At 39.7% G+C, this 22,122-nt stretch overlaps 1 protein-coding gene and 1 pseudogene across 1 annotated transcript in view; both read right to left on the reverse strand.

Annotated features, from left to right (window-relative positions):
• TULP3 (TUB like protein 3) overlaps window positions 1–22,122 on the reverse strand; it is a 72,016-nt gene that overhangs the window by 5,937 nt on the left and 43,957 nt on the right. The window contains exons 3-6 of the mRNA XM_058559050.1: window positions 15,602–15,761; window positions 14,725–14,901; window positions 3,155–3,288; window positions 2,580–2,777 (exon numbers count right to left, since the gene is read on the reverse strand). Coding sequence (XP_058415033.1) covers window positions 2,580–2,777; window positions 3,155–3,288; window positions 14,725–14,901; window positions 15,602–15,761 — 669 coding nt within the window. The remainder of the gene's footprint in view (window positions 1–2,579; window positions 2,778–3,154; window positions 3,289–14,724; window positions 14,902–15,601; window positions 15,762–22,122) is intronic.
• Window positions 8–1,604, reverse strand: LOC131416500 (small ribosomal subunit protein uS5-like; annotated as a pseudogene).

Below are 22,122 nucleotides of genomic sequence, written 5' to 3' on the forward strand. Positions count from 1 at the left end.
CTGGAAAAAGAAAAAAATGTCAGTCGAAAATGAGGTCAAGAGAACCACCATGGTTTGTTGTACCTATTCACTTAGCAAATGTTGAGCAAGTGCCTATCATGTACAAACAAGCAGTCAATCTCTGAGTCTTTTTAAAAAAAATTCACTTTAATTTTTCTTGTATAAAAACTATGTGGTGGCCACAGCTAGAGCCTGGGTCTTCTGCATGGAGACTCTAGTGTGGGCCTTTACAAGATGGTCAGTGAATTCATGATGGGGGACTTGGTGAACACAGTCTCTTTCCAGAGGTCGGGGGTGAGACAGCTGTAGATCTTGGAAATGGCCTCAAATGTGGACTTGGCGAAGTTGCCTAAGGTAGCAGTGCAGCCCCGGGCTGAGGTGTCACAGTCGTCAATGTCGGCCAGCAGCAGCAGCTTCTGGGGCACAAGGCTGAGACGACACCAATGCCCCTGGGGGGCGGGTATGAGGCGCAGCAGCACAGAGCCACATCAGCCAGTCACCTTGCAAGGGACGTTGTGGAGCTTGAAGATCTTGTTCTCCCAGCAGCCTCCCTGCACTGGGACTACAGAGAGCTTAACCAGAATGATGGCCCCAAATATGGCAGTGGCTACCTCCTTGAAGGATTTAATACCATACTGACATGTCCCTTGTAATCCCCAATGGCGACCAAATGCCTTGAACCTGTTCTGCTGGCCAGTACAGGTCTTGCTTTTGCACGGGCATAATCTTCAAAATTTCGTCCTTGAGGGATGACCCCAGGAAAAAAAGTCAACAATCTCAGATTCCTTGATCGAAGCAGAGGAGACAGATCTCCTCTAGGGACTTGCTCTTCATGTCATTGACCAGGTGACCCTGCTTGGCGAGGGGCATCCACTCCTTGTCCTTGGCCTTGCCTCCACAAGCTCCACAGCCTAGACCCCTTCCTGAGAATCCGCTGACAAAGCCTCAGCAGAGGTCGACAGGCCCCACATTCCAGGGCTCCCAGGGCCTCCGCCCTCGTCCTCGCCCCTCCCCGCCACGGCACCAGTGTCATCCACTATTTTATTCTCTGAGAAGACCAATTTTGGGGTCTTTATCCCTTTTCCTTTCTTTCTTTCTTTTTTTTTTGGTGATGAGATTGGCCCTGAGCTAACATCCGTTGCCAATCTTCCTTTTTTTGCTTAAGCTTGTCCCTGAGCTAACATCTGCTGCCAATCTTTCTCTTTTTGCTTGAGGAAGATTTGCCCTGAGCTAACACCTGTGCTAATCTTCCTCTATTTTGTACGTGGACGCCGCCACAGCATGGTTTGATGAGCAGTGTGTAGGTCTGTGCCCAGGATCTAAACCCACGAACCCCAGGCCACCGAAGCAGAGTGTGTGAACTTAACTGCTACGCCACCAGGCAGGCCCCTTTATCCCTTTTTCTAACCCTCGTAATGCTTCTCAGAATTCACTATCAGAGTTTCCCTACTGTACAACTTTTCTAAATTCACTAGCTTGATTCTCCATATAATTATTTACAGCTTTATCCCTAAAACCTCCAGTGACTTTTTTAAAAAGTTTCATCCAATTCCATGAATGAGAGTCTTTCCAATTTTAGGAGAGACAGGATCCTGAATACCCATCCTTCCCATTCTTGACTGCAGCTGCTTTCCTAATACTCCTTTTTGTATTTTGTTGTTTTAAACCCCTGTGTCTTCCATGATATGAATACTGTCACATTTACATGTCCTTCCTACACCCTACTAGACCTGGACAATAGGGAAGCAGAAGAATGGCAGTAGCTAGGAGGGGACTTTGGAATCAAACAGACATGGGTTTGAATCTGGCTCTGCATTTATTAGTGTGTTTTGAGGCAAGTATGTCATTCCCTAAGCCCCAGTTACCTCACCTATAAAGCAGGGATGAGAAATCCTATCTTACAAGGTTGTTATAAGGACTATTGGTGATAATACACATAAAGCACTTAGCACACACCTGGTACACTGTAAACACTCAATAAATAATGGTTATAGTAATGATATCTACTATCATCATCTCATTTCTAGGCTCTTAAAAACATCCATCCACTTAGACCAGGTATTAATACAAAATATGCTTTTCATTAGCAAGTATTAAACTGCCTCAGATTTATGTATAAATAAATTAGAATTTCTAGGGTGAGAAACACAAGTTATTTCACTTGCATGTTCTTCTCTATTTCCCATTCCTCCTATTCTCTAAACCTTGTCTCTTTCTTCCACAATGTCATGTTCTACCATAATAAAAATAAAAACCAAAGAGCACACAGTAACACTCCCTACACCCCAAAAAAAAAGGTTTGCAGCTTAAAGTAATTACATTCAAATATTCTCTTCCATTTTCTTACATTCTGTATACAACTCTTCTTCTTTGGGGTGAGGATAGATTTTGCCTATTAGACTATGAACTCTTTAAAGACAGCGAGAACACAGCCCCTGGGAATTGATAAATACAGTCTACTTCCAGCTGACCTGGTCTAATACCAGGGCTATTCCCCTCTCAGAAGACCCATCAACAATCTGTTCCCACAACATTCCTCCCTCTATCTCAAGATCTGTCTTAAGAATCAATTCTCATACCTTCCGGTTTTCATCCTTTTCCAAGTGCATATAGTAAGTGGGGAAGAGACCCCGATCCATTCCTTTTTTATCCCTGGTTATCCGACACTTGACTGTGATACCTCGAGGGGCAGGACTAAATGCAAAGTCCTCTAAATTCTCCACTTCTCCCAGCTGGTTATCAATTTGTTGGGCTGCAATACCAGAAGCTCCTGTATCCTGAAAGAATAGCCATACATGAGCAATAGGTGGTTGGATAAGAAAACCTCATATTCTCTTCAAGAAACACTTAATGGACAAAATAACATTGATTTATCCCTACGTCTTCAGTCTTCTGACAAAATAAGGGGAAAGTCTGAGAAGTTAAATAAGTATATGAATATTGGGAGTATGAAGGAGCTAGGTACGAAAATGGGAAGAGAAGCTAAGTACAACAGCTGGCTTGAGACACACAAAATTAGAGAACTCATGAACTTTAAGTCTAAATTCGAGCTTAAATCTTTGAACCCTGATTCAGCAGTGGTATTTAAATGCTGAAGATATGTTTGGGAAATAGTTAAATTAGCTCCAAAGGAAGAAGTTGCAGAACTACATACTGTGCTTGATTTCTGGCTTGATGCAGAATTGGGTCTTTCTGCCTCTGAATATGGTGAATGAGATCTTAATTTTTTTCCTTCTTCTTCCTCCCCATCAGTCTCCTCTTCATCAAAGTTCAAACTACCTGAGATACCTAGCAGAAAAGGAAGAACTGTCAACAACAGCCAACACTGGTTTAAAAAAGAAATCTTTGAAACAAAGATAATTTTAATTTTCTTGCTTAAAACATTACAAGCTATTCTGACTTATGTGGCTATTTTATCCAAATTTTGACAATTCTTTCTTCATATTCTCACTCAAATCCATCCCATGTTTAGCCTTCCCATTGTTGCCACCCTAATCTTAGCTCTTTAAAACATTATGTCTTCGGGAAAAACATTTGCAAATTGTATTATGATAAATGATTAATATCCAGAACATATAAAGAACTCCAACAACTCAACAACAACAAAACAAACAACAAAATTCAAAAATGGGTAAAGGACTTGAATAGACATTTCTCCAAAGAAGATATATAAATGGCCAATAAGCACACGAAAAGATGCTCAACATCACTAGTCATTAGGGAAATGCAAATCAAAATCACAATGAGATACCACTTCACAAGCACTGGGATGCCTATTATTAAAAAAACAGAAAATAAGTGTTGGCGAGGATGTGGAGAAATTGGAACCCCTGTGTACTGCTGGTGGCAATGTAAAATTGTACAACCACAGTGGAAAACAGTATAGTGGTTCCTAAAAAAGTTAAACATAGAATTAACATATGATCCAATAATTCCACTTCTGGGTATATTCCCCAAAAGAATGGAAAGCAGAGACTCAAACAGATACTTGTACACCCATGTTCACAGCAGCATTATTCACAACAGCCAAAAGATGAAAAACCCAAATACCCATCAAGTGATGAGAAGATAAACAAACTGTGGTATACACATACAATGGAATATTACTCAGCCTTAAAAAGGAAGGAAACATGCCACAACCTGGATGAATCTTGAAGACATTATGCTAAGTGAAATAAGCCAGACAGAAAAGGACAAATACTGCATGATTCCACTTATATGAGGTACCTGGAACAGTCAAATTCATAGACAGAAAGTAGCACAGTAGTTACCAGGGGCCGGTGGGAGAGGAGAATGGGAGTTATTGTTGAATGGGTATAGAGTTTTATTTTGGGAAGATGAAAAAGTTCTGGAAATGGATGGTGGTGATGGTTGCACAACCACGTGAATGTACTTAATGCCACTGTACTGTCCACTTAAAAATGGTTAGGGGTCAGCCCAGTGGTGTAGTGGTTAAGTTCACATACTCTGCTTCAGCAGCCCGGGGTTTGTGGGTAGGGATCCTGGGCACGGTCCCAGACACTGCTCATCAAACCATGCCGTGGCAGTGTCCCACATACAAAAATAGAGGAAGACTGGCACATTGTTAGATCAGGGATAATCTTCCTCAAGCAAAAAGAGGAAGATAGGCAACAGATATTAGCTCAGGGTCAATCTTCCTCACCAAAAAAACCCAAAAAGGTTAAAATGGTAAATTTTATGTAATGTATATTTTACCACAATAAAAGAAATTCAATGATCCATTGCTCTCTATATCAGTTACTTTTTTGTTTTCCTGTATTTTGTTCATCTCTAGTCTAGTTAAGTATTTTGAGTTGGGAATGTTTGAAATACTGTAGTAGTATTTTGGATTTATGAAGCACCTTTTACATAACATTAAAAACTATTTTTTCGTGTTATCCTCCCATTTATATGAGTTTGAGGAGGAGATATTGGTAATCTTATTTTTTGTTTTGTTTCTTGTGTGTTTATGGAACATATGTGGAGAGGAATACAGACATAAAATAAAGTGTGATGTGTGTTATTAAAGTATGGTACTCAAATTTACACATGAAAGCATGAGGCTCAGGGAGAATTTTTTGTCAGAGAAGCAAGACAAAAAAAAAAACAACGTAAATTCCCTTTTCTCGTTACTCTACAAGGTGAAGTTATCCCTCATATAATAGTTGAAATAGTCCCCAAATCATGGATTTAAAAGTAGACTTAACAACAAGCAATGTGGCTTTCATTTCCTGCCCACGGTCAATCATCTCAGAGGAGGGACAACTATGATCTATTTTTACACAGTTCCAAAATAAACTGGTATTAGCTTTTCTCAAGGACACCCAAGAATAAGACAAAGGCTGGTTAAGAAATAAATCTTGATCAGTGATGTTAGCATCATGGCAGAGTGAGCTTTCCCCCTTAGACTCTCCCACCCAAGATACAACAAAAAGGACGTTCAAATACCAACAGAAGACATTCACACAACACAAAAGACGTCTGAGAGACCCACGCAGCCTTACATCTGAAGGTGGAGGTGCTGGAACCCCTGGAGGAAGTGGAAGGAGGTAAGCAGAACTCCTCTCCTTCCTCAATGACAGCGACCCTGGGACCAGGACCATGCGGCTCTCTGAAGTGGGGGGAGGGGTGGCCCTCCGCGGGAAAACCGTCGCTTTCCAAGTTCTCTCACAGCCTGTGGGAAATTCCCATACAGAGGGCACTGAACTGTTGCAGGAGTGTCTTCATCAAGCTAGCACCCCAGGAGAGCAGATAGTGAGGGAAGAGTGAGAAGCCCCTGGGGATCAGGCAGGCAAAAGAAAGAGCCCCTACCCCTGCCCAGAGCACCAGCACAGCTGGTCGGCCAGAGCGCCCACAGATTGCAGCAGGCTCAGAATACACAACTCTCAACTTGCACCCAGTGGCGGCAGGTGGAAGCTGCAACCAGATATTTTCAGAATGAGGAAAAATAAGCCCACGCCTGCAAGCAGTATGCAAAATATATTAAATCTCCAGACCAGAAGGAAAATGACAAGCATCCAGAAATCAATTCTGAAGGCAGAGAAATTTATAACCTACATGACAGAGAATTCAAAATCGCTATCATAAAAAAGCTCAACAAACCACAAGAAAATACAGATTCAATGAAATCGGCAACTTCTTCACAAAAGAGATTCAAACTATAAAGAAAAACCAATCAGAAATGTTGGAGATGAAAAACAATACAGAAGAGATAAAAAAAAATCTGGAATCTTTAAAGAACAGAGCTGACAATATGCAAGAAAGAATTAGCAATATTGAGGATAGGAATGCAGAAATGTTCCAGATGGAGGAGGAGAGAGAACTAAGACTAAAAAGAAATGAAGAAATTCTCCGAGAAATATATCGGACGCAATTAGGAAATGCAACATAAGGATTATAGGTATTCCAGAGGGAGAAGAGAGGGAAAAAGGAGCAGAGAGCTTGTTCAAAGAAGTAATAGCTGAGAAATTCCCACACCTGGGAAAGGAGCTAGCAATACAAGTGAATGAAATCAATAGATCTCCTAAACATATCAACATGAAAAGACCCTCTCCGAGGCATATGGTAGTAAAGCTGGCAAAAGTCAATGAAAAAGAAAAAATATTAAGGGCAGCAAGACAAAAAAATATATAACATACAAAGGAATTCCTAGCAGGCTTTCAGCTGATTTCCCAGCAGAAAACTTTACAGGCTAGGAGAGAGTGGAATGATATATTGAAAATTTTGAAAGACAAAAACTTTCAGCCAAGAATATTCTATCCAGTGAAAATATCCTTCAGATATGATGGAGAAATAATAACTATCCCAGATAAACAAAAGCTAAGGGAGTTCATTGCCACAAGACCCCCACTAGAAGAAATGCTCAAGAAAGCCCTCACGCCTGAAAAAGAAAAAGAGAAAGGGGATACAAAGCTTTGAGCAAGGAGAAAAATAGGTAGACAAAATCAGAAAAATTGCAGCTCTCTATCAGAATAGGTTAGCAAATACTTAATTACAACATCAAAGATTAAGGGAAGGAAAACACCAAAAATAAATATAACCTCATCATTTAACCAGAAACTCACAACACAAGATGGAATAGGTTGTGACAATAATAACTTAGAAGGGGAAGAAGTTGGAATCGACTTAGTCCATTTTCTGATGGCCTCTTATTTCCTTAGACTATCTCAGGGGCTGGCCTGGTGGCGTAGCAGTTAAGTTCGTGCACTCCACTTCGGCGGCCTGGGCTCACAGGTTCGGATCCTGGGCACGGACCTACACACTGCTCATCAAGCCATGCTGTGGCGGCATCCCACATACAAAATAGAAGATTGGCATGAAGATTGGCTCCATCCAAACACAGCAGATTACACATTCTTCTCAAGTGTGCATGGAACAGCCTCAAAGATAGACCCCATGCTGGGAAACAAAGCAAGCCCCTATAAATTTAAGCAGATTAAAATCATAACAAGAATCTTTTCTGACCATAGCATTATGGTCAGAAACTAGAAATCAACTACAAGAAAAAAACTGGGAAAGTGACAAAGATGTGGAGAATAAACAACATGCTACTGAACAACCAATGGATCATTGAAGAAATTAAAGGAGAAATAAAAAAATATCTGAAGAGACATGAAAATGAAAATACTCCATACCATCTCATATGGGATGCAGCAAAAGCGGTCCTGAGATGGAAACTCATACCAATACAGGCCACCTTAACAAACAAGAAAAATCCCAAATAAGCAATCTTAAACTACACCTGATTAGAAACTAATTAGAAAAAGAACAAACACAGCCCAAAGTCAGGAGAAGGAGGGAAATAATAAAAATTAGAGCACAAATAAATGAAATTAAAACCAAAAAAACACAAGAAAGGATCAATGAAACTAAGAGCTGGTTCTTTAAGAAGATAAACAAAATTGACAAATCTTTAGCCAGACTCACTAAGAAAAAGAGAGAAGGCTCAAATAAATAAAATTAAAAATGAAAGAGGAGAAATCACAATGGATACCACAGAAATACAAAGGATTATAAGAGAATACTATGAAAAACTATATGCCAACAAATTGGACAATCTAGAAGAAATGGACAAATTCTTAGACTCATACAACCTCCCAAAACTGAATCAAGAAGAAATGGAGACTCTGAATAGACCAATCACAAGTAAAGAGATTGAAACAGTAATCAAAAACCTCCCAAAAAATAAAAGTCCAGGACCACATGGCTTCTCTGGAGAACTTGACCAAACATTCAAAGAAGATTTAATACCTATCCTTCTCAAACTATTCCAAAAAATAGAGGAAGATGGAACACTTCCTAACACATTCTATGAGGCCAACATCACGCAGATACCAAAGCCAGTCAAGGACAACACAAAGAAGGAAAAGTACAGGCCAATATCACTGTTGAACATAGATGCAAAAATCCTGAACAAAATATTGGCAAACTGAATACAGTAATACATTAAAAACATCATACACCATGATCAAGTGGAATTTACACCAGGGACACAGGGATGATTCAACATTCGCAAATCAATCAATGTGATACACCACAGTAAGACAATAAGGAATAAAAACCACATGATCATCTCAATAGATGCAGAGAAAGCAGGTGACAAGACCCAACATCCATTTATGATAAAAACTCTGAATAAAATGGGTATAGAAGGAAAGTACCCAACATAATAAAGGCCATATATGACAAACCCACAGCCAACATCATACTCAGTGGGGAAAAACTGAAAGCCATTCCTCTGAGAACAGGAACAAGACAAGGGTGCCCACTCTCGCCATTCTTATTCAACACAGTACTGAAGGTTTTAGCCAGAGTAATTAGGCAAGAAAAAGGAATAAAAGGAATCCAAATAGGCAGTGAAGAAGTGAAACTCTCGCTGTTTGCAGATGACATGATTTTATATACAGAAAACCCTAAAGAATCCATCAGAAAACTATTAGAAATAATCAACAACTACAGCAAAGTTGCAAGGTACAAAATCAATTCATCAGACTAAAGAGCTTCTTACAAAAATCAATTGCATTTCTATACTCTCATAACAAACTAACAAAAAGAGAACTCAATAAGACAATCCCATTTACACTCACAACAAAAAGAATAAAATATCTAGGAATAAGTTTAACCAAGGAGGTGAAAGACCTATACAATGAAAACTATAACACGTTATTGAAAGAAATCGATGATGACATAAAGAAATGGAAAGATCTCTCATGCACATGGATTGGAAGAATAAGCATAGTTAAAATATCCATACTACCTAAAGCAATCTACGGATTCAATGCAATCCCAATCAGAATCCCAAGGACATTCTTCACAGAAATAGAACAAAGAATACTAAAATTCATATGGGGCAACAAAAGACCTGAATAGCTAAAGCAATCCTGAAAAAAAAGAACAAAGCTGGAAGCATCACAATCCCTGACTTCAAAGTATACTACAAAGCTATAATAATTAAAACAGCATGGTACTGGTACAAAAACAGACATACAGATCAATGGAACAGAATTGAAAGCCCAGAAATAAAACTATACATCTACAGACAGCTAATCTTCTACAAGGGAGCCAAGAACATACAATGGAGAAAGGAACGTCTCTTCATTAACTGGACAGCCACATGCAAAAGAATGAAAGTAGACTATTTTCTTTCGCCATATGCAAAAATTAACTTAAAGTGGATCAAGGGGCCGTCCTGTTAGCAGAGAAGTTGAGTTCGCACGCTCCACTTAGGTGGCCCAGGGTGCATGGGTTCAGGTCCCAGGCATGGACCTACACATTGCTTATCAAGCCATGCTGTGGCAGGCGTCCCACATATAAAGTAGAGGAAGATGGGCATGGATGTTAGCCCAGGGCCAATCTTCCTCAGCAACAAGAGGAGGATTGGCAATGGATGTTAGCTCAGGGCTAATCTTCCTTACTAAAAAAAAAACCAAAAAAGGATCAATGACTTGAAGGTAAGACCTGAAACTATAAAGAGGAAATAACTCTTTAACTCCTAGAAGAAAATATAGGCAGAACACTCTTTGACATCGGTCTCAGAGGGATCTTTTCGAATTCCATGTCTACTCGGGCAAGGGAAACAAAAGAAACAATAAATAAGTGGGACTTCATCAGAGTAAAGAGCTTCTGCAAGGCAAACAAAACCAGGATCAAAACGAAAAGGCAATCCACCTGCTGGGAGAAGATCTTTGCAAATCATATATCCAACAAGGGGTTAATCTCCATAATATATAAAGAACACACAACAGAAAAACAACCCTATCAAAAAATGGGCCGAGGATATGAACGGACATTTTCCCAAGGAAGATATACAGATGGCCAATAGGCACATGAAAAGATGTTCAACGTCACTAATCATCAGGGAAATGCAAATCAAAACTACACTAAGATATCACCTTACATCTGTTAGAATGGCTATAATCACCAAGACAAAAAATAACAAAAGTTGGAGAGGACATCGAGAAACGGGAACCCTCATTCACTGCTGCTGGGAATGCAAACTGGTGCAGCCTCTATGGAAAACAGTATGGAGATTCCTCAAAAAATTAAAACTAGAAATACCTTATGATCCACCTATCCCACTTCTGGGTATTTATCCAAAGAACCTGAAATCAATGACCCAAAGAGGCTTATGCACCCCCACGTTCACTGCAGCATTATTCACTATAGCGAAGAAGTGGAAGCAACTCAAGTGTCTCTCAACAGATGATTGGATAAAGATGTGTTACATATATACAATGGAATACTTCTCAGCCATAAAAAAAAAACACAAAATCATCCCATTTGCAACAACTTGGATGGACTTGGAGGGTATTATGTTAAGTGAAATAAGCCAGACAGAGAAAGACAAACACTGTATGACTTCACTCATATGTGGAATATAAACTAACACACGGACAGAGAGAACAGTTTGGTGGTTACCAGGGGGAAGGGGGTCGAGGGGTGGGCACAAGGGGTGAAGGGACGCGTTTAGATGGTGACTGACAAAAAATAACGTACAACTAAAATTTCACAATGTTATAAACTATTATGACATCAATTAAAAAAATTAATCTCAAGTGAAAACATATGTCCGCACAAAAACTTATAGATGAACGTTCATAGCAACATTATTCATAATAGCCAGAAGTGGAAACAACGAAAATGTCCATCAACTGATGAAGAGAGAAACAAAATGTAGTATATCCATACAATGGAATGTTATTTGATAATAAAAAGGAATGAAGTACTGATACATGCTACAACATGGATGAACCTTGAAAACATGATAGGTCACAGAAGCCAGTCATAATGGACCTCATGGTATATGATTCTATTTACATGAAATATCCAGAATAGGCAAATCCACAGAGATAGAAAGTAGACTGGTAGTTGCCTAGGGCTGGAAGAGTTGGAGGGAAACAGGCAGTGACTGCTAACGGGCAGGAGGTTTCTTTTGGGGGTCATGAAAATGTTCTAAAATTGATAGTGATGATGGTTGCAGACCTCTGTGAATATACTGAAAACCAATGAATTACTTACTTTAAATGGGTGAATTGTATGGCATGTGAATTATATCTCAATAAAGCTATTATAAAAAAATTCTTTGGTTTTTGAAGGACATTTTTTCTTTTGTTTTCTAAAATGTTAACATTTTTTTTGGTAGCAAAAAGGCATAAAACTCTTGGGATCTCACTATCATGTGGATACCGTCACTTAATACTATGTTCTCAAATGCCAATTTTATACCAAGAACTCAGTTTATGTGAATACATATTTTAAGATGGAAATCAAAGATTTCTCCCAAACTTGTAAGACAAGCAAATTGGAGCCACATAAGGGACATAATCTGCCAAAGTGACACTTCTTAGATCTTAATCAAGAGAGCACTTAATGGGTTTTATGGTCAAGATGCAACTTGTTGAGACGTGAAAAGGCATTAATCCATCTGGCGCTGAAAGGCCAATCCTGAGAATGAACACAGCAGTCACTTAGTAGGGCAGGGCAAAAGGGTACAACATGGTATTTATAGTAAGGGATAAAGAACTAGACTGAGAATCAGAAAATCTAGGTCTGCCACTATTTAGCTAGATGACTTCAGTTTTGTTAAACTGAAAGTTCTCTTTGCTCTGACTCCACATCTTTCATTTTCTTTTTTTTTTTTTTGTGAGGAAGATTGGCCCTGAGCTAACATCCGTTGCCAATCTTCCTCTTTTTGCTGAGGAAGTCCTGAGTTAACATCTGTGCGCATATTCCTCTATTCTGTATATGGGATGCTGCCACAGCATGGCTTGATGAGCAGTGCATAGGTCCGCACCGGGATCCGAACCCACGAACTCCAGGTCATTGAAGCAGAGCGTGCGAACTTAACCACTACGCCACAGTGCCAGCTCCATCTTTCACTTTCTTTTGTTGTAAAAATAGTAGTAGTAAAGTAATAGAGAAGTACCATAATCACATTCATATTACACACAGGGAAACTGAGGCAGAGAAAAGTTAAGCTGGTTTCCCCCTTTACCAGACAGATGTGGCCGAGTTGAGATTCAAAACCAAGCAAGCTGGCTGCAGAACTTGGCTCTAATCCATTTCACTACACTGCCTTTAGCACACTCTGCACGCTGGTCATCTGTCCCAGTTTGCACAATCATATCATGTTTTTTACACCTGATGCTTTGCACACGTTATTTCTTCTGCCCAAGTTTGCCACCTAACTAGCAGTGTGATCCAGGACAAATTACTTAGCCGTTCTGAGAACCAACTTTCTTTGTTTTGTTTTGTTTTTTTGTTTTGCTTGAGGAAGATCAGCCCTGAGCTAACATCTGCGCCAGTCTTCCTCTATGTTGTATGTGGGTTGCTGCCACAGCATGGCTGACAAGTGGTCTGTCCGCGCCCGGGATCCGAACCCGCGAACCCAGGTCACTGAAGCAGAGTGCACCGAACTTAACCACTACACCACAGGGCCGGCCCCGAGAACCAATTTTCTTTTATGCCAAATAGAGAGACTAATATGTATAAACCCCTCAAAGTATTGTTACAAATATTAAATTAATTGAGATAATGTATATCAAGTACCTGACACACAAGAGACATTCAAAACGTCAGTCTCCAATTGCTTCCACAGATGACACCTGTGCATTATACACCACGTTATAACTCTAGGTCAGGCCATCAGCCAAACCATCTCCTAACTAGTTTTCCTGTTTCCAGACCTGCCCCCCTCCAATTCATTCTTTATGGTGCAGAGTACTTTTTCTACAGCCCAAACTGATGATATATCATTCCTCAGCTTAAAATCCCTCATAGGTTCCTATTACTCTTCAGATAAAGTCTAAATTCCTAATATGGCCTATAATGTCCTAAATAATCAGAGCCCACTTACCTCTCCAGGCTCATCTCTCTACACTCCCCTTCCCACCATATCACCCCACACTCTGAGCTCCAGCCATTGTGAACTGGCCAGCTCCTCTTCCTGCATCAGGCTCCAGCTTAGACATCACTTTCTCTGGGAAGCTTTCCAAATCTTCAACTCTGTGTTAGGTGTCCTTCTTGGTGCTCTCTTGGCTATTTAAGTGCATGAAGCCTCAATTAGAATAAATGCCTCAGGGCTGGCCCCATGGCTTAGAGGTTAAGTTCACGTGCTCTGCTACTGGTGGCCTGGGTTCGGATCCTGGGCGCACACCAACGCACTGCTTCTCTGGCCATGCTGAGGCCACGTCCCACATACAGCAACTAGAAGGATGTGCAACTATGACATACAACTATCTACTGGGGCTTTGGGGAAAAAAAAAAGGAGGAGGATTGGCAATAGATGTTAGCTCAGAGCCGGTCTTCCTCAGCAAAAAGAGGAGGATTAGCACGGATGTTAGCTCAGGGCTGATCTTCCTCACAAAAAAATAAATAAATAAAATAAAATAAAAGAATAAATGCCCCAGAGGGCAGGCACCTTGCTTCCTACTGTATCTTAAGTGCTAGAACAATGCCTGATATATAGTATATACTCAATATATATTTTCTAAATGGATGAATATGTGAATGTACATCTATTCTATCATTCTGAGCCAGAATCTCCTGATCCATATATCCCAAGACCCAGCAATACCTACCTATTATAAAATAGGCACCACATATAAATATTTATTCAGTATTGGGCTTCAGTCTTCTAATCCGAAAAGGGGACATTTAATTCCTTTTCACTATAAAATTATTTTTCTAAGAAAGAAGGAAGACTATAAGGGACCTCTGAAATGTACAGGAACATTTATGGAAATGATAACTCCAACTGGCAGCAAGTAGGCTCTTAGTGGAAAAAGTATTAGCTTAAGTATGTTTTGATCCAATTTGTGTTTCTATTAAGCTGGCTATTTATCCTTCCCCTTATCACTAGATCAATATAAACTGTGAAATGGACGCGAGTAGGAGCGTGGAGTGGCAACTCTATCAAAGGAAGAGGGTGGGAACTAAAACTAAAATTTCAAAAAGAAAGAAATAGTTATATATAGTAGCTAATGCTGCTGATATTTTACACTTGATTTAATTACCTAATTTTCTCAAGTAATAGGATAAACACTACTATTGTTGACAATGACCAATCTCAGATGTCAAAAATGCCTAATATCACCTATGTAAAGCCCTAAGCCACATTATCATCAATTTTGAGTCATCTTGATCACTAACCAACAATGAAAGAAAGTAAAGTAAAAGATTACAAATGACTAAGACAATTGTCTTAAAATCACTGCCAATCCTCACCATGTTTTTGCAGAATCTCCTGAAGATCCGGCTTGGAAGCAGTATCCAAAGTACTCTCCCCATCAACACTTCCTTCAGTGCCCTCTTCCACAGCTGAAGAACCTACTGAGAGAACATGAAGTTTGGTTTCCAAATCTTGAGCATCTGGCTTCAGGAAGGCAGCTGGACCATCAATGCCTAGGGGCCAAAAGAAAAGAGACAAGAGGAAAGTATTATCCACTATTTAGCTGGGTGGTTTTGGTGTATGTGATCAGAATTAAGAGCCACCAAACCATGTCACTTCTCCTCCTTCCCTAACATCCACGAGGACAGTTGTTGAGAGTAATTCAGGACCAGTGTTCACTTTATTAACGTGCTCTCTTACTTGAATGTACTTGATTTGTGCTTTAGAAACTTAAGAATGAGAGCATGACTACGAAGTAGGTCCTTCAAAGTTCAGATCCTGTCCAAGGCAATAGCTCAGGCAGCTTGATTTGGAGGCTCGTAATCCTATTCTTCTTCCCCTCACTATCTCAGATGATCCTCTGAGTCCTATCTATTGGAAGAATGGATGCTCTCTACCTACTCCTGGCTTCAGGGTTGACTCTGCCATGATGTAACAATCAAGACTGTAAGCTCCTCAAATAGGCCATTTTGGATTAATCAATTTGGCATTGAAAACAACAAATCCGGGATGGACATGAACTTTAAAGTATCTTCCACTGTTTAGATCACTGCTTTTATTCCAACTCAAAGACCCAGAATGTGATTATAAAGATTTAGCAAGCTACCTAGTAATGATGCTAATGTTGTTCCTTTGGTTCATCTGAGAATCCTGCCTTCTCCAGGTTTGTGAAAACTGTACCCCAGCAGGAAGAGATGCTGTCTAAATACACACCATGTAGGATGACATCGTTGTGTGGGGTAGGACGTTCCACCAAAGGAGTTTGCTCCTCACTACCTCTTGGCTTTGACCGACGTAGCCTGGCTTCTGGATTCGGCTGCACCATGAGTGGCTCAAGCCGCTTTTTTCTCTGCTTCTTCTCCAGCAGTGCTCTCTAGGAAACAATTGTGATATTATAGCCAGGAGAGTTACGACAAGACCTAGCTACGTTGAACGTTTAGTTTTTCACTCACAAAATCGCTTGTAAATTAATTTTTCTCACTTAAGAAAGGGGAAGATTGAGGCAAAGAGAGGAGCAAGAATTCATTCATTTCATTTAATAAATATTTACTGAACACCTATAAAGATCTATTTAAACTGATACAAATTCATTTCTGGCCAAGCTGAGGCCATGAGCCAAGTCTACTTAAAATATATATAGCAATTATCATATTATTATCAAAGCATGATCACAAGTTTAAAATATATAAACACATATGCATAGGGGAAAAGACGAAGGAACACAGCAATGCTGATTTCTTTGGGTACTAGAATACGGATAATTACTTTCCTTTATCTAGTTTTCTATATTTTCTAACTTTTGTAATTGGAAGAAAAAAGTAAAACTCACTATTCTCTAAACCCCAAATTATTTTCATGTTTTAATCAGCTAAAGAGCAATAAATTTTGCTTTCTTGCTCATTTTTACATAATTAGAAATCAAACAAATTAGGGTGAAGGGTAAGAAGGAAAAAAAACGGCAGTTGGAACATTCCAAATAGAAAGCAATCAACTCCATGGATAAAAGCAAGATAAAGAGTATGGTGGCAAGAAAAGTCAGGAAAAAAGCATCAGAGACTATAAGAAACAATCCAATGAGATGGAAAGGAAGGTACTACGAGCACATATACTATTCTCGGGCTTTGACAAGTAAGACTTTATAATACACAGAAATTATAATGGATCTGGGATATCTCAGAATAGGAGAGTGCCAAGCCTCAAGCTAAAAAATTAAGTCATGATTTAAAAGCAAAGATATTATAACCTACTTTATTGTTTCTTCTTAGGCAAAAAGCCATCTGTTTTTTTTTTTCATTGATACTGCTTTTAAAAAGTGTCACTAGGGGCTGGCCCCGTGGTGTAGCGGTTAAGTGCGTGCACTCCGCTGCTGGCAGCCCGGGTTCAGATCCCAGGCACGCACTGATGCACCGCTTGTCAGGCCATGCTGTGGCGGCGTCCCATATAAAGTGGAGGAAGATGGGCACAGATGTTAGCTCAGGGCCGGTCTTCTCCAGCAAAAAGAGGAGGATTGCCATGGATGTTAGCTCACGGCTGATCTTGCTCTCTCACACACACACACACACGCACAAAGTGCCACTAGGAAGAAGAGTTACTCCAAGGGGGTGAGACTATCAGTAGGAAAGGAAGTGTGTTCTTCCTGAACTGGGCTGATGAAAGCTTGCAGATTAATCCAGAAGACACAGAAGAAATAGAACTATTCTTTTTTACCCAACTTTGTATATAAGGAAAAAAGACTGGGGAGCTAAGATAATATGCCAAAATGGACTATACCATCAAGAATCAATAGAGAGCTTAGAGCAGGTTGGGAAGGAATAATTGGGGCTTTTGAGATTATTTTCAGATTCATAAATTAATATGAACAGATGAACCTTAATGTACCAGGAACACTAAATACATAGGAGGCTGTAATGAGGTCCTCCCCATAGAACATGCTGATATGGTTCTTCTAGCAACTAAGAAGTCTCATATAATGGATAAGTAACCTGCCTAAAGAGATGATAAATATGAAGTATAAAGACATGAGAGTATAAAGACATGTGGCCGCATCTTATCAATGTGGCCACAGCTATTTAGTCACATACAGTCTCTTAACTGTGAAACAAAAACACAAGCTACAGCTAATCCATTTTATTAACATGTAAAGAAAAAAATATTCTATAGAGGAGTATTCTGCTTGTGATCTAGAAAAAGGAGGCCAAGGAGCTAGAATTTGACAGAGTTGATCCAGCCAGTCCAAGAAAGAGAAATACTGAATCTGGTAGACAAGAGAATTCTATTTACTGGGAGAGCATACCCTCTTTGAGGACAGGAAACTATACAAGGCTTCCCCACCACCTTGATGAAATATCCCTGGGGATTATGTAATTTCATTTCTGATTCCTTGCTTACCAATCAGCCTTCTAATTTTCAATTTAACTGCTTAGGCATCACATTCCCAGGAACAGAGAATCATGAACAGTAGAGATGAACGCACATTGAAGAAGTTAAGAGTTCTCATTGTAAATTAATAAATTGGTATCTGGTTTCATAACTGACTCTCGTGAGTTTGTGCCAAAGGACCTGGGTACATCTAGCTTCACTGACAAAACCAAGTTCTTAGACTTGTAAAGGGCAGACACTCTTGGCCACAGTAATTCTATCAAGGTATCTGGTGAAGCCTTTCTCTATCAACTTCAACACCAGTCAAACTCATTTAGATCAACAACTTAAGAAACACCACAATACTTCAGAACCACAGCTACTACATGACAGCATTGAATATATCCCACTATTGTCCAAGTTTGTAAATAAGAAAAAATCATAAAATATCTACATACAGGCAAATTGCCATCTTGGTGAAAACTGTCACCTGATTTAGCAGTCTAATCACCCTCCCGTGTTGAGATGGGGGAAAAGAGGGGTGCTAATTGAGTTTCAATGTAAGAATGCCAACTCATATTTCATTCACGGTTTACCTTCCCTGAAAAGCCAGGAGTGCTTTAAGGGTGGCTGCATATACAAAAGGACTCCTTACAATGTCAGGGAAGGTCAGGGGAGTCAGGAAGACAGCCAAAGGTGAATGTTCGATGCCCTAAATGCAATTAAAATATGCTGCCTTCATAAGTGTCACATAAATTTAAATTTCCCAATTCCCTTGGAAATTGAACAGTAACTCAAAGAATCCATCTTCTCCAGAATCTGGTGGTATGTCCAACTGTCATTCCCTGGGGGCAATTGAATGGTGATGCCAAAATAAATGAGGAAAAAAAGGAGTCTGAATGGGGGGAAATTTTCCATTAAAGGGCTTTATCCAATAAAATAATCAAGCTCAGGCAAGCCTCAAATTAATAATACCTTGGTTTCACTGATTGTCAATTTTCCAAGGACTCCCTAGAGATGATGGGCTAGTTACATTATGACAGTCTTGGAATAGACTGGCTGACCACAAGGTACAAAGAGCAAGATCAGAATGTTGCCTGAGGTCTATAAGTTTGGCTAGAAATAACTAACCTTCCTGGCACACAAAGTGAGCTCATAGGAAGATAAGACTAAAAGTTTTAGAAGACTTTTTAAAACATCATTTCAATGCACTAATAACTGCCTCTCTCAGAAGGGTATGTACAAATAGATGAGCAACCCAACCCAAAGGGATTATGCTGTACTTTAATCCATTGTCCACTAGATGGCATAAATGTTCTCTACCTACTGTGCATCCATGCCTGAGTAACATCACTGACAGAGCCTAAAAATCTTTACATTCTGTAGCCAGCAAAGGCATCCACATACCCTAAAAATATTAGTACTCTACTGATACCAGTAAAAATAAAAGCAAAATATACTCGATGGGAAAAAATAGTTTTTCAATAAATGACACTGGGACAACTGGATATCCACATGCAAAAGAATGAAGTTGGACCCCCATCTCACACCATATATAAAAATTAACTCAAAACAGATAATAGAAAGTGTAGAACTCTGAGAAGAAAACATAGGAGCAAGTCTTTGTAACCTTGGGTAGGCAATGGTTTCTTAGATATGATACCAAAAGTACAAGTAAAAGAAAAAAATTGATAAATTAAATTAAAAATAGATAAATTAAAAATTTTCTGTTTGTGCTAAAAATGACACCATCAAGAATGTAAAGAGGGCTGGCTCCACGGCCTAGTGGTTAAGTTGGCCATGCTGCACTTTGGCGGCCCAGGTTCAGTTCCCAGGGCAGACCTACACCTTTTGTCAGTGGCCAAGCTATGGCAGGGACCCACATACAAAATAGAGGAAGACTGGCACAGATGTTAGCTCAGGGCAAATCTTCCTCAAGCAAAAAGTGGAAGATTGGCAACAGGTGTCAGCTCAGGGCAAATCTTCCTCAGCAAAAAAAAGTAAAAAGACAATCCAAAGAATTGGAGAAAATATTTATAAATAATATTTCTGATAAGGAACTTGGATCTAGACTATATAAAGAACTCTTACAACTCAACAATAAAAATGCAATAAACCGGGCCGGCCCCGTGGCTTAGCGGTTAAGTGCGTGCGCTCCGCTGCTGGCGGCTCGGGTTCAGATCCCGGGCGCGCACCGACGCACCGCTTCTCCAGCCATGCTGAGGCCGTGTCCCACATACAGCAACTAGAAGGATGTGCAGCTATGACACACAACTATCTACTGGGGCTTTGGGGGGGGGAAATAAATAAATAAATAAATCTTAAAAAAAAAAAAAAGACAATAAACCAATTTCAAAATGGGCAAAGGATTTGGATAGAATTTCTCCAAAAAGGACATACAAATAGCCACTAAGTACGTTAGAAAAAATGCTCAACATCATTAGTCATTAGGGAAAAGCAAATCAAGACTACAATGAGATACCACTCCATACCCACTAAAATGGCTATAATCAAAGACAGACAAGAATAACTGTTGAGAAGGATGTGGAGAAACTGGAAGCCTCATACATTGCTGGTGGGAATATAAAATGGTTCAGTGACTTTGGAAAACAGTCTGGCAGTTCCTTAAAACATTAAACACAGAGTTATATGACTCAGCAATTCCACTCCTATTACCCAAGGTATAGTAGGTATACCTTGGTATACCTATACTTAGCTATATTACCCAAGAGAAATGAAAATATGTCTAAACAAAAACTTGTACACAAATGTTCAGAGCAGCATCATTCGTAATAGCCAAAAGTAGAAATACCCCAAACATCCATTAGCTCATGAATGGATAAACAAAATGTGGTATATCCACAAAATGGAACATCATTCAACAATAAAAAGGAAGGAAGGGGCCAGCCCAGTGGCATAGTAGTTAAGTTCGTGTGCTCCGCTTCGGTGGCCCGGGGTTCGTGGGTTCAGATTCCGGGCATGGACCTACGCACCGCTCATCAAGCCATGCTGTGGCAGCAACCCACATACAAAATAGAGGAAGACGCACAGATGTTAGCTCAGGGACAATCATCCTCAAGCAAAAAGAGGGAGATTGGCAACAGATGTTAGTTCACGGCCAATCGTTCTCACCAAAAAAAAAAAGAATGAAGTACTGATATATGTTACAACATGGATGAACCTTTTGCTAAGTCAAAGAAGCCAGACACAAAAGACTACATATTGTATGATTCCATTTATATAAGATCTAAAAATCATTTATATACTGTAACTGGGTATATATTTATAGTATGAGAATTATTTCTCAATAAAGCTTTTCAAAAATCTATATAGGACAAAAATAGCCATGTGTAAATTATCTGAAAATCTAGGATTTTTAAACATTAAATTCTGAGATTATACTATCAGGAAAACAGGATAGATATGAAAGAAACTAATCTAATCAATAATACTACAACCTGGATGATGAAAGAATGAATTAAAAGAAGGGAAATGGCCTACGTGGAAATAAGGTAACGTAGGACTAAAGAGCAAGATTTACCTGGTAGCTCTAGTACTATCCAAGGCAGAGTGTCCTGGCCAGACACTCACGTATCCCATTCCGTTGGCAGGTATATCCCTTTTGTAGAGGTGTATTAATTATACCATCACACAATGACAGTTCCCATAAAGTACATTTTACAAATTCTACTTGCTCTGATTTCAAACTTACCAAAGCCACTTTCCGATTGCAAACAGACTTTTCTAATGGAAACATGATGATCAGCTGATTCTGGTATATAGTTCATTAGAAATTAATAAATTAACCCTCTGATTTAGATTCATCTCTTATGATACTGGTTAGTATGAACCAATCCTCAGGAGACTGATTAACTTTGGTTGCTCTTAGCAAACTATCTCTCATCCTACAAAGCTCATGACCAGTGACTCTCAACCATGGGGGCATTCCCATTGCAGAATTCCTAAGAGGTTAATCTACTATACACCTCAGGCAGGGGTGGGAAGAGTGAGGTTCCCCAGCCTCTCCCAAGTCCACTGACAATCTGTCAGAGGAAGCCACTGTCATTGATGGGAGCGCACTGACCCCTCAGGTGGGCTGGCATACCCTGGACTATGAGCCTCCCACCCAGATACGGCCAGCGTAGCAGGCCCAGACTGAGCAGCAACTGCCTAGCTTTCCTCAATACCTCCATCTCAGCTCTAACTTCCATACTCTAAGATCCTTTCCAACATTCTATTATTTTATCCAATCTGATCTCACTTTACAGATGAAATAACTGGGGACCACAGAGTTTGAAGATCTTACCTAAAATCACACAGCTAATTCATGGCAGGGCTAGAACTGGAACCAAAGTCTTCTGATTCCCAGCCCAATA

Source organism: Diceros bicornis, chromosome 17 (assembly GCF_020826845.1).
Source record: "Diceros bicornis minor isolate mBicDic1 chromosome 17, mDicBic1.mat.cur, whole genome shotgun sequence".
Lineage (NCBI taxonomy): Eukaryota > Metazoa > Chordata > Mammalia > Perissodactyla > Rhinocerotidae > Diceros > Diceros bicornis.